This window comes from Molothrus ater, chromosome 5 (genome assembly GCF_012460135.2).
Source record: "Molothrus ater isolate BHLD 08-10-18 breed brown headed cowbird chromosome 5, BPBGC_Mater_1.1, whole genome shotgun sequence".
In the NCBI taxonomy this organism is placed as follows: Eukaryota; Metazoa; Chordata; class Aves; order Passeriformes; family Icteridae; genus Molothrus; species Molothrus ater.
In genome coordinates, this window is record NC_050482.2 from 59,557,540 (window position 1) to 59,571,118 (window position 13,579).

The window sequence follows — 13,579 nt, forward strand, 5'->3', positions numbered from 1 at the left end:
GAGGATTTTCCAGTCAAGTCTGAAAGCTCAGCTATAGCATTTCACATTGGTTGTCATCAAAGTGCTTCCTGAGGTCTTCAGCCCTCAGGTATCCAGGCTAGGCCAAAACCTAGCTATCACTGGCAACAGTGAGATTTGGTGCAAAGGTGCCACTGGTCCTAGCTAGACAAAACAAAAAAACACAAAGGAAAGGGAAAGGAAGACAAAACCAAAAGGAACCTCAGAGCAGGTACTCACTGGGAAGTTGAGTGTGAGAAAATAAAATCACATTTTGTTTTAAAATTATAAATACTCTCCATATAAAGTTATTAAATAACTGTGGCTGTGGTGAGTTCCAGTGATCCTCCTAAGCAATGTCCGGCAGTCTTTAAAGTGATCTTTGCTCCCCATCTCTCTTGCCCTTGGTTTAAGTGCAGCAGGGGTTGTCAATGACTAGCATGACATCAATGCCATACACTTCCAGGAGGTCCATGAGGAAGCTTCGATCCCCTTGGGGATCCAGGCCCATGCCTCGTGCATGCTCAGCTGTCAGGGTCTTGTCCTGGCTGGCTGACACCTCCATCAGCGTCTGGAATATGCGGTTGTTCTGCTCCATGAAAAACCTAAAGGGTAAAGTTAGCAAAAGGGATTGTACACACTCTCCAAAAAGACAATGTATTTACCAAACTGGCAGCAGAGCCCCAGAACTGCACTGAACCCACTTCAGCCAGAGATCCCACCTTGGTGGGTGGCGCTGTAGTACTTTTCCCTTCTCTCTACGATGACCCAGAATGAACAAAGATAAAGCAGGAACTGTTAATTGACAGTGATGCTCCTGTCTGTGGGTGCCATTTCCCTCAGAAGGAGCCACGTTATCAGCTAAAGTGTGATCTGTGGTCACCAAGCAGGTACATCACACCTACAGCTCCCATAATGTGAAGAAGGAAATAGCGTTGTCACCCATCTGATAAGCCAGTGGGTAAATAAATTCTCCATTACTGGTGCAGAACACCCCAGTGAGAGCTACTCCTTACCTGTTGCTTTCCTAGAAACATGCAAAGCTATTCAGAAAGAGCTCTGGCTACACCTGTGAAGCTCAACAATCAGAGCTCTGCCCCCACAGCCCTTCACAGAGTCTCATTCCATTACTTCTCACCTGCTGCAGAGTGTGAGTAGCAACAGGCACAGCAGGGCTTCAGAGGTGGTAGCATGTGGTTTTTATCTAATTCTCTACCTCCCACTCTATACCCAGTTCTGCTTCCTCTCTTTGCCAGGTATGAAGTCAGCCACATCAGTGGGCCAATCCTTCACATGCAGGCCTGATCTCCACACTGTACCAACCCCCAGTATGGTACAGTGCCTGCTTCCATGAACACTGTCCTTTCCAGAGCCAAATGTTCTGGCAGTAGTGCTTATGTTTGCAAGGGCATTCTTACATTTCTGATTGTGTTTTTTAAAATTTGCTTCTCCCTTCTGGCACATAAGCAACCCCAGTGGATACTACATTTTGGCTTCTCAAAATGAAAGGAAGGTGATCTGAAGAAGAAGAGCCAGAGTATGGTTTTGGAACCCTTGAGGAAGAAAGCTAACTATGGAATTATGTCAAGCATGCTGTTTCATAATATGCCAAACAGTGCAACACAAAATCAAGTGCAAAAGGCTCCCTAAAACTAGCAGTGTCCAGCTAAGTATTAGAGGTAGCCACTCACAAGATAAAAAGGTCCTCTTCACAGGAGCTGCAATCCTCACCCACTTCTTGAGAATACATTAACATCTGCCTGAGAGAAGGGAGACAAGTTAATTGCACGTTCCTACTGTGAACCTCAAAGCTTTATGAGACAACCAGAATCTTCAAGAGATGAGCTGAACCAGTGGGATATTTTGAAAATACTACAAGGAGGAAAGTACAAAGGAGCAGTGTCCTCTTGATTCCACATCTCCTGTCAGGAGCACCCAGACCTCTGTGATTACCTTTGGTCATTGAGCCGTCGGTACTTCTCCTTGTCAGCATTGTTAATTTTCAGGAGTGGTTGCAGATGTTCGTGATGCGTCTTCACATTCTGGTTGTCCACATAGACATCATAGAGATCCCGTTTCTGCTCAAAGATCTTTTCTGTTGTACCTGCCAAAACCAGAGAAGATTTTCAGAGCAGCATGTTGCTTTCCCAGCAGAGCAACTGTTCTCTCTTGCTTGCATAGTTAGTCATTCCATGCACAACCTATTTCTCATCAGTACTATTCCACAGTCTGGTGTCTCAAGAGTTTTTGCAGCCTGAAGCTAAAAACATCACGCCTAATCCATCATACTTACAGGCCACGTATGATACTTCTGTCTCCAGCATTTCTATGTCTGCCACATTCACATAGAAGAATGGTTTGGACTCTGGGACAGTTCCTCCAAGACCAGGCAGAGAAACATTTGCAAGGCAACAACAGCAATACACTGTGGACAAGAGAAGTACATCCTGAGATGCTTTTGCTTTCCCTCAAGGCACTCTGAACCCCAATTGCCCAGTTCTCCCACAGGCCTCTAGAAAAACCATGGTCAGAGCTCTGAAATGCCCTTGAACACCAGAACTTCTCAAGTGATGACATCTTGTTTTGCATAGGAAATAATCAGTTCTCCCATAGGAATCCCACATTTTAGAATCCACACATTCAGTCAGTGCTCTTATTATCCTGTGCTGACAGGAACTGAGTTTGACAGTGCCAGATGTGTCCTTACTCACGAGGCCTGAAGAAAAGCATTTGGTAGGAAACGTGTAAATGCAGCCTGAGCGGTGTCTTCACGAGGCATGGTCACAATGGATTCTGAACACCTGCATGATGTCTGTCCCCTCAGTACTTGCAGGCAATTTCTGCAATGCTTCAGCCTACTAGATCAGAGCTCTGCAGTGTCCCTGGAAACATACCTCTGTAGCAGACAACTCCAACTGGGGGTGGTGAAAATATCAGTATGCGCTTGCGCAGCAGGGCAAACTTCCAGAGGACGAGGATCTGCTCACCGAAGAATTTGATGAACTGAGACATACAGCCAGCAGGGTGTGTGATCTGCAGGTGGAGCGAAAGGGAAGAAAACAGCTTAGAGGTGAAGCAGGGACACATGCACAGATGCTAAGTCTAAATGTGGGAGCAAGACCAGCACACAGCTTGCAGCGGTCCAAGTAACAAAATCTTATCTAAGCAGCCTGCAAAGCGCGGGAGTGACTGCTTACATAAAGGAGTTTGAGGCACCAGCAAGGAGCAGCAGCCCTCTGCCCATTCCTGCAGGCCTCAGGCACCTGCCTCACCTTCATCTCTGGGTACATGTATCTGTGGATGGAAGGCAGCCAGTGGACAGGTTGCTGAGAGCTGGGGGTGCCCTTGCTATCAGGGAGAACTCCTTTCTTGTCATCATAGAATGCCTCTAGATGGGAGTAGTGCCCTGGCATTTCCAGCTGGTGTCTGGAAAAGAAAGGAAAAAAGGGGAGATCTGTAGTATCTCCATACTATTTGTTTAGTGCCTTGCCCCCAGCAAACATCTGCTCTCCCAGCTAAAAGGGATCCTGGGTGCCTCAGTTGCACAGATTCATCCAGGAGGGCTGAAGAAACATCAGGACTACCAGCTCTCAGTGCAGCCAGAGAACACACACACACACTGACACAGGCAGTGAGCTGGGGTGTGCATAGCACTGGTCCTGTTTTAAATACACTCAGGTAGGAACAGTTTTCTACCATCACCATTTCTGCTGCTAGATCCACTCAACACAACTGAAGCACACAGCTAGCCAGGAGCATCATTACACAACTAGAAGCCTTTTGTAAACCCGTAGTAAAATAGTTTTCAAAAGGAGAAAAGGGGAACTTCTTGTTTTCTCAACTCTCCCTGTGACACTTAGGTCTGCCTACAATAACCAGGGTTTGGGTATCATTTGACTAGCCTGTTAAGGAAGGAACAAACTGCTGCTAATCAGTTCCTTGTCTCCTTCACACTGTAAACCTGTAATACTTTCTGCAGAAATAGCCAGTCAAGGAAACCACAGCAGAGCATTGTCACTGAATTCTCACTTGCCTAAAACTGCTCTCCATAGAAGGAACATCATTACCTCTCCCAGGTGGGGAATGGCCAGGCTCATTCCCAAGGGAACTTACCTGACCTGGTTCTCCAGGAAGTGCATGTACCTATACAGCAGTGTGTAGGAAGGGGAGAGGATGCCCACGGACTTCATGCGGGCACCACGCTCTAACTCACTCTCCACAGGCATGTTGGCAAAGCAGGCCAGGCCAAAACAGAGCCCCTTCCTGAAATAACTGCAGACAAAGGTTTGACAGAAGGGTTAGTGTTACAAAGAGGGAAGAAGAAGAAAGGTAACTGAGGGCTGAAATTGCTGATTTGGGAATATATTTTCTTGTGTAAGGAGCTCCCTGAAATCCCACCCTGCTAACTGAAGGGCTGTGGACAGGCCTTGGGTGCCCCAGTCTTCTGAGTAGCAAGACAAAATATTTAAGGCAAGAGCTCCCAGGAGTTTCCACTAAAGCTCCTACCAGCCACGTCACAGGCCAGTAAATATAAAATAAACCAGTAACTTAGAAGGAAGACCAACAGAATGCATGATTCAGTCAGAGCAGAGCCGTTCCTCCAAGGAAGAAGCCTGCAGTGAATGCAGGTCTGAGTACACTACAGCTACTTGGTCATATTTTGGGTGCCAGCACATTGAAGCACACTCTGATTATCAGACTGCAAGAGTTCAGTTCACATGCCTTTAAGAAAGTAACTGTTATTCCTGACCAAAAGGAACTGTGACACTGCAGTTCATTGCAAAACATTGCTGCATTGCAACATTGGGTTAGCAGAATGCAGAAAATTCCTCTCTTATGTGTTTCCACTGAAGGAACTAGCAAAGAAGAAAGTGAGACCTGTTTATAACAACATTTAAAGGAACCAAAAGCCCTGTCAGAGTTAAGAACATTTTTCTAAGTCCTGGTCCTGCAAAATCCTTCCCATTTCAGTTCTGCCATTCCTTGCCCTTCACCCTAGGCCTCTGCTGACAGTCTCAGTAGTGGCAGTCCAGATCATCTGCCCAGTACACATTAAGATTTGCACAGCAGCGAGAAGTTGGCCTGCCCCAGTTGGTCTCCACAGGCAAAGCAGACATACAGCAGATCCCTGCAGCTGGCTGGTACTTAACATGATACTGCAAGTGTCTGAAAAGTATCTTTGGCACAGGTAGAACAGCTTAGCAAGTCGGTTTCTGCAGGACCCTAGCTTCCTAGAAGGTATTTTCCTTGCATGTTCTGAATTAAGAGCTGGTGGTTTAGGTGCACAGCCAAGAAAGGAAGAAGTAACATAGCTCAGATGTACTCACATGAAATCTGACTGGATTTTGTGGGACCCACTTGCCATGGATTTGAATTCCACACCTTCCAAATCTATATCTTGGGGTAAACACCATTCCACCATGTTGCCTGCAGAGAAGCAAATTAATTTGGGTAAGCTTGAATACAGTACCCCTTTCTAAAATGCACACATCATCAACAGCAAGTTGTTGCTTTTCTAACCCTGGGACACCTGTTAACAGTGTCCTAACACAACTCCTGAACTCCCAAATTGTCACAGGCAGTACATGACATACAATACTCCACACATCTCTTGCAAATGTTACTTATTGTAGCACAACACACAGACACTGCAGGACATTTGGGGCCACTTCTGAAGCTAGTGATATTTTGTGGATTTATCCATGATAAGCTCACTTACAGAGCAGCTATGATTTTACCTGATGGTGCATAAGCTTTGGTCTACACAAGCATCTATCCCATAAGAAAGAACCAAAGGACAGACTGTTGCTCTTTAGGATGAATTTCTGGGATAGCTCACACTACCACCAGTATTGTTCTTTGCCTGTGCTTGGCAGGCCTGGTCAAACAGAAACCCCTAAACTATCATCCAAGTCATCACTTCTTCCCTGAAACATCTCCTATTTTCTTTAGGATAGGAGGAGTTACCTGAAGCTTTATATGGGGACTGAGTTGATCCAAGTACTGCAATGTGTTTGTGCATGCTAGAATAACCAACAAAAAAGTACATAAATTACAGGCTAGATCAAGATCAGCAAACATCTGTCACCTGCCAACCCAGCCAGAAAGCATGCAGTTGTTCAGGGGAAAAGGCCAGGCCTGAGGAGCCTGATCCTGGAACAGATGATATCAGAAAGGTCACAAAATGTCCCTAAAGCAAATGAAGTCCAACAAGTTTACCACAGACCAAAAAAGGGGCGACTTCTCACACTTTCCCATGACAGCACTTCAGAGCCCAACCTGCTCACCTGGACATTCCCACTGTACTGAGATGTGCTCCAAATTTACCCACCAAGTTTCTGTTCTCTGTCAGTCTGCCCACAGCATTTGAAGTCATGTGGCTTAGTTTTAAAAACAAGGCAAACAAACCAACATTCTTCAGGATAATGCAATGGCAGGTGCAGCACAAAGGTGCTTCCTACTGGTTCACTCCTTTCCCTGCCCTTTGGGGTGAGCATTCCAGCAGTGCTTGCACAGACAGCATACATTTGGAGGGGCCTTACACTCAGCTAAGACTCTTGAAGATATTTAAATCTGCGGCCTCATTTCTGAAGTCTGTCTTTTGTCTCATTACTCATACTGCACAAGTATATGCCTGCACAGGAATAGGGCTTAGCTACTGACATTTAAATAGGCTATTTTTCTTCTCACATAGATGCTGTATTCACTAGACCTCCCCCAGCCCTGCCTGGCAAGGACTTCAAAAAACCCAAGAGCGTTAGGCATGGCAACAGGAGGAGCTGTGCATCCAGGAGCCCAGTGGCAGTGCACAAGCAGAGCTCTCCTGCAGAGCCGGGGAGCAGCAGCAGCCTCGTGACCCCGAGCGCAGCCCTGTGCAGTGACAGGCGGGAGCACAGAGCTCTGCTGTGCGGAGCCTCGGCCTCTGAGGCGTGTGAAAGGCTGGCAGAGAGAGCCACTGACATCATAGCAGCCTGCACGCTCCCCTGGAGGGCTGCAGATTATATATAGATGGTGGCTTTTGTTGTTTGGGGCTTGTGTGAGCCTGTTTGGTTCGCTTTTTAAAGGCGCAAGAACCTTCCTTGAAAGCGTGAGGAAGTCAACTCTTGAGACTGTTGCCTCATAACCATGAAATTGTGGTTAAGGCCAGATGTGCTTTTAAGCATCCCTTATTGGTCACTACCTGTAGATTCATAGATCAATAGGTGAGAGTGCCAGCAAGAGCAAAGGAAGATGGGCTTTGCTCAGTTCAGTCACAAACACTGTCAGGTGTCACATCCCTGGCAGAGGTGTTAAAGCGGACATTGCTCAAACAATGCCTGTTCTGTAGCAGCAATAAGGAAAGGATGCCTTGAAACAGATCGTTACCCTGCATGTGACCTCAAAACCAGCTCACTTATCACGTAGCTATTTCTTTTTCTGGGATCTGTCAGGAGCAACCTGCAGCTGTGCTCCTGGCTGTTCCTCACGCCACCTTGCCCCATGAGCACATGAGTGACGTGGCAGTCAGAGAACAAACGCCGAGATTAAAAAGCAGGAAAGTCAGTCTGGCGAAACAGGAGAGCAAACAAAGGAGAGACTTCACCCAGATGCAACAGGACTGCCAGTCTACCCGAGAAACCAGAGCAGGGAGGAGGGAACAATGTTGTAGAAAAACAGGAAGCACTGCCCTTCCCCATGGAGAAAGCAGCTCTCATGCACACAGGAAACTTTCCAAGTGAGAGTCACCCAGCATTAGGGAGCAGACTAGTGATTCTGCTGAGAGTCAGATCTGCAGATCTGATCTCCCGGAAGCTACCTCCCACCTTCAGGTCAGGTCTGAGCCAGCACTCATTTTCTAGTGTGCAAAGTTAAGGATGTTCTTCCTCTTTCCCTTGTATTTCCCCTTTCCACTGGATTTTCACATTCTCCCACAGAAGATATTGGCACCAGCATTTGGGGTCATCACCTGTCACTCCTCACTATTAGATGTTTGCTGAGGGCTTTAGGGTCCCCTGCTGTGCAGTGCTACCATGTTGTGCCAGGACAGGAGAAGCAAAAAGTGAAACCTAAACATCACACTCACTCCGTTTCCTGCACAGGAGAAACGAGGGACAGAAAAACAGAATATTTGCATGTTCACTGGTGAAAAACACATTACTTCTCTCTTTTCCCTCCTTGTCTCCATTACTCACAGACCCTTTAAGCTAACAGACTGTGTGGGACCTCTACAAAGGTGACTGTTATCAGCTGTCCCACAAGAGCAGTGAGGAGAGCTCCTTCTCAAGTGCCACAGGGTTCACCATGCTGCGGGTGAGACCAGCACCGATTCCGAAGCTGCCTCTGGCTCTTATGTCAGTCACTCACATGAGCGCTGACAGTGACAGGGACACCGGAACTGTAACAGTGACCTGGCAACCCCATAACCTACCTTTGGAAGCTCATCACATGCAACTGCTGTACACTAAGCTCCTCTGTTTCAAGCCCATCTAAATTTTGGAGGGAAGTTGTTACATTCTTTATTAGCATGGTCACCACTTCATGCTGCTCCAGTAAAACCTCTCTTGCCCACCTACTTGCCTGTGGTTGGGCAGACACTACCTGGCATAACAACCTGCACAGCCACCACCAGAAATTCAGCTGTTCCTGTGCCTCAGCAAGCTGCCAAAGGAGGTCCATGCTTTTACTAGGCAGGCTCAAGGAGGTTTCCAGCTCAGACACTAACTGGATGATTTCCTTTAAGTCATACACAAGGACCAGCTACCCTTACAAACATTACAGAAGTCCCTCACACTATCTGATGTGGTTTACCAGTAATTCCTGTATTCTCTTTTTGACCTTAGCAAGTTCACACCACTGCACTTTCATGATGTTTTTCCAAGTCCACACCCTCCACAGGGCACTTTGCTCCCCAGCTGTAAAGCTGACATTTGCTGGTGAATTGCTCACAGTCCTATCATCCCTGCTGGGTAGCAGCAGGAGGCTGAATCTTCCTGGACTTGACAGACTACTCCCAAGGCTGATGACACCCAGCATTAACTGCACATCAGATGTGAGAAGAGCTGTTGCCCAACTTTCCCTGGACTTCATTCAAAGCAACAGCTGGTTCAGAAAAACTCCTGAGAAAGCTCAGCTTTCTGCCAACTCTCAAGAAAATCTCACAATTTCATAGAAGGCATATGCTGTCGGATTGAAAGGCAACCTGCTGTTGCTGCAGTCACCCAGACTCTCTCATGTTTTGGATACTTAGGAAAAACACCTCCATTTTCCATCTCCTGGTGGAAAGATGACATCCAATCTTATTTCAGATTTTTATGAGTGAATGACCTCTAGACTGAAGACACTTCCCTCTGGTGCAGTATGAAAGGGTAACTTCTCAAAATCCTTGGGTGTTTTGGGACACAGCAACCATGCTGTCTGACAGTGGGCACTGCTGACACCACATCACTCCAGCAGCTACCTCCTGTTCTCTACTTCCTTAGGATTTTCAGTTCAGGACTGGCATTCAGTCTTCACTGCCAAGGCCCTCTTGTGAGCAGGATGTCAGGTACTTTCCCCTTCCACTGATGAACTAACCTCACTGTGCTTTACAGACTCCTGTCTCTTGTACTTTTGCTGTGGATCTACTAAGGCAGTGCCGGTCTAGAGAAGAAAGAGGAGCTCAGTCTCACTCCTGGGCTCCTGAATCTCTCTCTCTTGCCTCTGAACCCCAGGTTGGTGCCTGGCAGCCAAAAGACCCAACAATGTGTCTCAGGACATCAGACCCCTCTGCACAGTGGTACCTGTGTTCACAGGTACAAGGCAGGTGCTAAGTTCCTATCTGTGTCCTAAGATCCTGTTTGGTGGATACTGTGGGAGCACTGGGACTAGGAAAACAAAGTTAAGACATTTTCTGAAATGCTGACTTACAGGTTTGAAATTAATAACCTCTGTCAGTAGTGATACAACAGCACAGTCCAACAACACTGAGAGTGATGGATATGGCAGTGAGAAGTAGAAAATAAATTCCCTTGCCCCTCTCCTCTGCCCTTCTGGATCGCAGCACTCCTTCAAAGCACTAAGTCCCAGAGATCCACCAGAGGCCAGCCTCTAAACACACCGGTCACCAAGAAATAGGCAGCTGAGCTGCTGCTGCTGGTGATCATGCCCTGCGAGCCTGCCGGATTTACGCCTGCCACAAACGCCATCCATCACCGATAGCTGCGGGCAGGCCTGCGCCACTCCACGGAGACAGAAGGATGCTCTCAAGATGCTGCTAACAGGTTGGTGCCCTCCAGGCAGCGCTGGGCAGAGGCTCGGCCTAAATCTGTGCGGGGCACAGGGGATGCCCCAGCACCGTCCACAAACTCCCTGCGCCGTGGAGAGACACCCATCCCTCTCCTCCGAGCGGCACCAGACGCGGCGCCTTCCTCCCGCCAGAACTTCTTCTCGGCGGGATGGAGACCAAAAGCAATCCCCTTGTGCTCCGTTTTCGGCAATGCCCACGGCCCCCGCTCCCGACCCCGGCAGCCGTGCGGTGAAGCCGCGGTCCCGCTGGGGGCGGAGGGCAGCCCGGCTCCCGCGGCCGCTCAGCGCGGGGTCCGGCCACGCCGCCCGGCGCGGCGGGAGGAGCGGTCTCTGGGGGGCGGGATGCGGGCAGCGCTCCCCAAGGGAAGCCCGGTGCCGGCCGCATCCATCTTGCTCCAGCGGCACCAGGAGCCCCAGGCCCGGCCCCCGCGCCCCGGCCCGCCCGCTCCCGGCACCGCTCACCCGTGCGGGGGTCGAAGGTGACCACGAAGACGGCCACGATCTGGTCCTCCTCCGCCTCGGCCCGCTGCGGCCCCGCCGCCTCCGCCGGCCCCTCGCCGTCCCACGGAGCCGCGCTCCAGCCGCCGCCGAGCCGCCGCCCGCCGCTCCCGCCGCCGCCGCTGCTGCTGCTGCCCGGCTCGGCCGCGGGCGGCGGCGCCGACACGGCGGGGCCCTCGGCCCAGAACAGCAGCGGCGCCTCGTCCGAGCGCTCCACCATGGCCGGGCCGGGCCGAGCCGGGCCGAGCCGAGCCGAGATGAACCGAGCCGAGCAGAGATGAGCCGGGCCGGGCCGTGCCGAGACGAACCGAGCAGAGATGAGCCAAGCCGGGCCGAGCCGAGATGAGCCGAGCCGAGCGGGGCAGAGATAAACTAAGCTAAGCTAAGCTAAGATAAGCTAAGCTAAGCTAACTAAGCTAAGCTAAGCCGAGCCGAGCCGAGCCGAGCCGAGCTGAAGCGAGCGGAGCCGAAGCGAGCGGAGCCGCACCCCCCGCGCCGCACCGGCGGGGGGCGGGAAGCGAGGGGCGGGAGCACGGGGGTGTCACCGGCGGGGCGGGGCTGGAGCAGCCGGGGCAGCCGGCGGAGATCCCGGCTCGGAGCTCTCCGGTGCCGGCTCCTGGAGGAGCTCGGGGGCTGCGGACAGTCCGCCTGCCCGTGCTTCATCTCCTCGCTCCGGGCAGAGCCAGCTGCCCGCCTTCTGTCCTCCCCCGGCTGTGACAGCAACGCCGAGCCGCTGCCTCCCCCAGCCCCGTTAGCGCCGTCCTGCTGGGAAAGCCACGGGAACTGGGCAGAGCAACGGGGGCAGGCTCGCACCCCCTCAAATGGCTGTGGCGGAAGCTGCGAGCCGCAAATCTGAAAGAGTCAGGGATAAAGAGTCAGGGATAATGGTCCAGTATCAGTACACTGGTATGTGTACACACACACACACGTGTATGTATATATATATGTGTATATATATATATATATATGCACACACATATGTACCTATGTGCTACAGAAGGATGTGAAACAGTTCTGGGCGGAAGAAGCAGATTGAAAGATGGGGGCAGAAGCATGACCAGGGCATCTACAGTCAGCCAGCTTTTTGTAATTACCGTCCTCCTTATGCCACCACCAATGTCATTAAGTGTCACTAGGATTAACTTGGTTCCCTAGGTCTTTCTGATTAATTGAATTGCCCAATTAAGCAGGCCACAATTAAAAGGAAGATACTGTCATAAAAGCCTCAATTGTCTAACTTTTTTCCTGTTGAGCAGTTCTGAACGTTCAATACCCCATTAAGAAACCCGTCATCCAGTTTCCTCAGCAGCGGGGTTTGGTTTTTTTCTCTTTTTTTTTGGTAACATTAGCATCCATTTGCTGTGAGCTTCATTTCAGACAGCTCCAACACTGAGTGGGCATTTTGTTTCACAAAGCCCATGCACAAGTTTACTTTGCAGAGCTATAGACCAGAGTAGGTGGTTTTTAGCAGATGGAGTTTTTCAGAGAAGGTGACTGGTAAAGAAAAAAAGAAACAAACCCTGCACAATATTTTGTTACTGTGTAAAGAAAAGCCAGATTCTGCAAATACTTGGCCACATGCTTTGCTTTAACTGTATAGACAGTGCCAATCTTCATTTGGATGAATACATTTTTGCATGTTGGTGACGCTGAAGTGACAGCTCGCTTCTATCTTCATCTCCACAGTAGTGCTGCTACAAATGTCAAGTGTCTGTCCCCCAGCAATCCAAGCAGGAAATAAATCCCAAATAGGAATTTCTTCATGACCCACACGAGCTATTTGTGGTGCAGAGCTGTTCCTGGTCCCCTCAGCACTGCAGTCACACCAGTATTGCCCCAGCATGAGGGAAGGGATGCAGTGGGAAGAGCAAGCAGTGACAGGGAGCAGGGGCTGCCAGTGCTGGCTCTGAGATGTGTGAAACGTCATCATGCTCTGAGCTCTGAGTTTTGCTGAAAAAACCCGTGGGACAAGGGACCTGGGGGTACCAGAGCAATTGATATGGCTTTGGCCAGCAATCTGGGCCTGCTGAGGGGACACTCTTTGTTGGATACATGCAAAAAACAAAGACCACATTTTCTACTGTTTTATTATTTCACCAAAATTGAAATGATTTAGGCTGGAAGATAATATTACCCCTTTAGAAATAAAAACTGTACTTCAAAAGAAAATGAACACCTTTTCCCTCCAGCTGAGGGCTCAGGAAATTGTCATCAGGTCTTTGAACAGTCAGGAAAAATGTAAATGAAAGTGTGGTAGCTTTTATTTTTAAAATGCAAGATGAACAAGCTGGGCCCTCTTTACACAGCAGGTCCAAGTTTCCTCCTTTACATATCACATCCCTCTTTAGAACAATGGATAGTTCCTCTAAATTCTGAGGGGGAGAAAAAAGTTTTAAAATTGTTTAAGGTGGGATTGAAAACTGGTCTGAAGGAATTTCCTTTCTGGGTATTAAAAACATGTAGTCCTGGGGACTAAAGGCATTTTTTCTTCAGAATGAATACATTTCAATTTACTGTTTCAGGTACTGAACATCTGATGGATGCAGTCAGATCCCAGCAGTACTGAAGTGGCCCTGGATCTCAGCTGGCCAGATGCTGCAGACACAGCTTGTCACAGCAGCCAGCGCTGGCACTGCCAGGCTTTTGGACCTCACTCAGGATAAGGCACAGGGAGATGCAGCAGCTGCATTTCAGGCTAAGAGAGGCTGCATAGCAGCAACAGCTCTGTGCCTGCAAGAAATACTGCAACTCTGGGCCAGATGCAACCAGCACTGGGCTCCTGGCATGTCCTCCTGAGGCTGTTTTGGTGAATTGGATACAA

At 49.3% G+C, this 13,579-nt stretch overlaps 1 protein-coding gene across 1 annotated transcript; it reads right to left on the minus strand.

The window, feature by feature from the left end:
- Window positions 1-244: 244 nt before the first annotated feature.
- On the minus strand, window positions 245-11,184 carry DENND11 (DENN domain containing 11). Its single transcript, XM_036401736.2, has 9 exons — window positions 10,723-11,184; window positions 5,325-5,424; window positions 4,111-4,269; window positions 3,270-3,423; window positions 2,892-3,030; window positions 2,291-2,422; window positions 1,951-2,101; window positions 1,689-1,757; window positions 245-602 (listed from the first exon to the last, which is right to left on the minus strand). Exons 1-9 carry the CDS (start codon window positions 10,976-10,978, stop codon window positions 407-409), a joined length of 1,356 nt encoding a protein of 451 aa, XP_036257629.1. The 5' UTR covers window positions 10,979-11,184; the 3' UTR covers window positions 245-406.
- Between the last annotated feature and the right edge of the window lie 2,395 nt (window positions 11,185-13,579).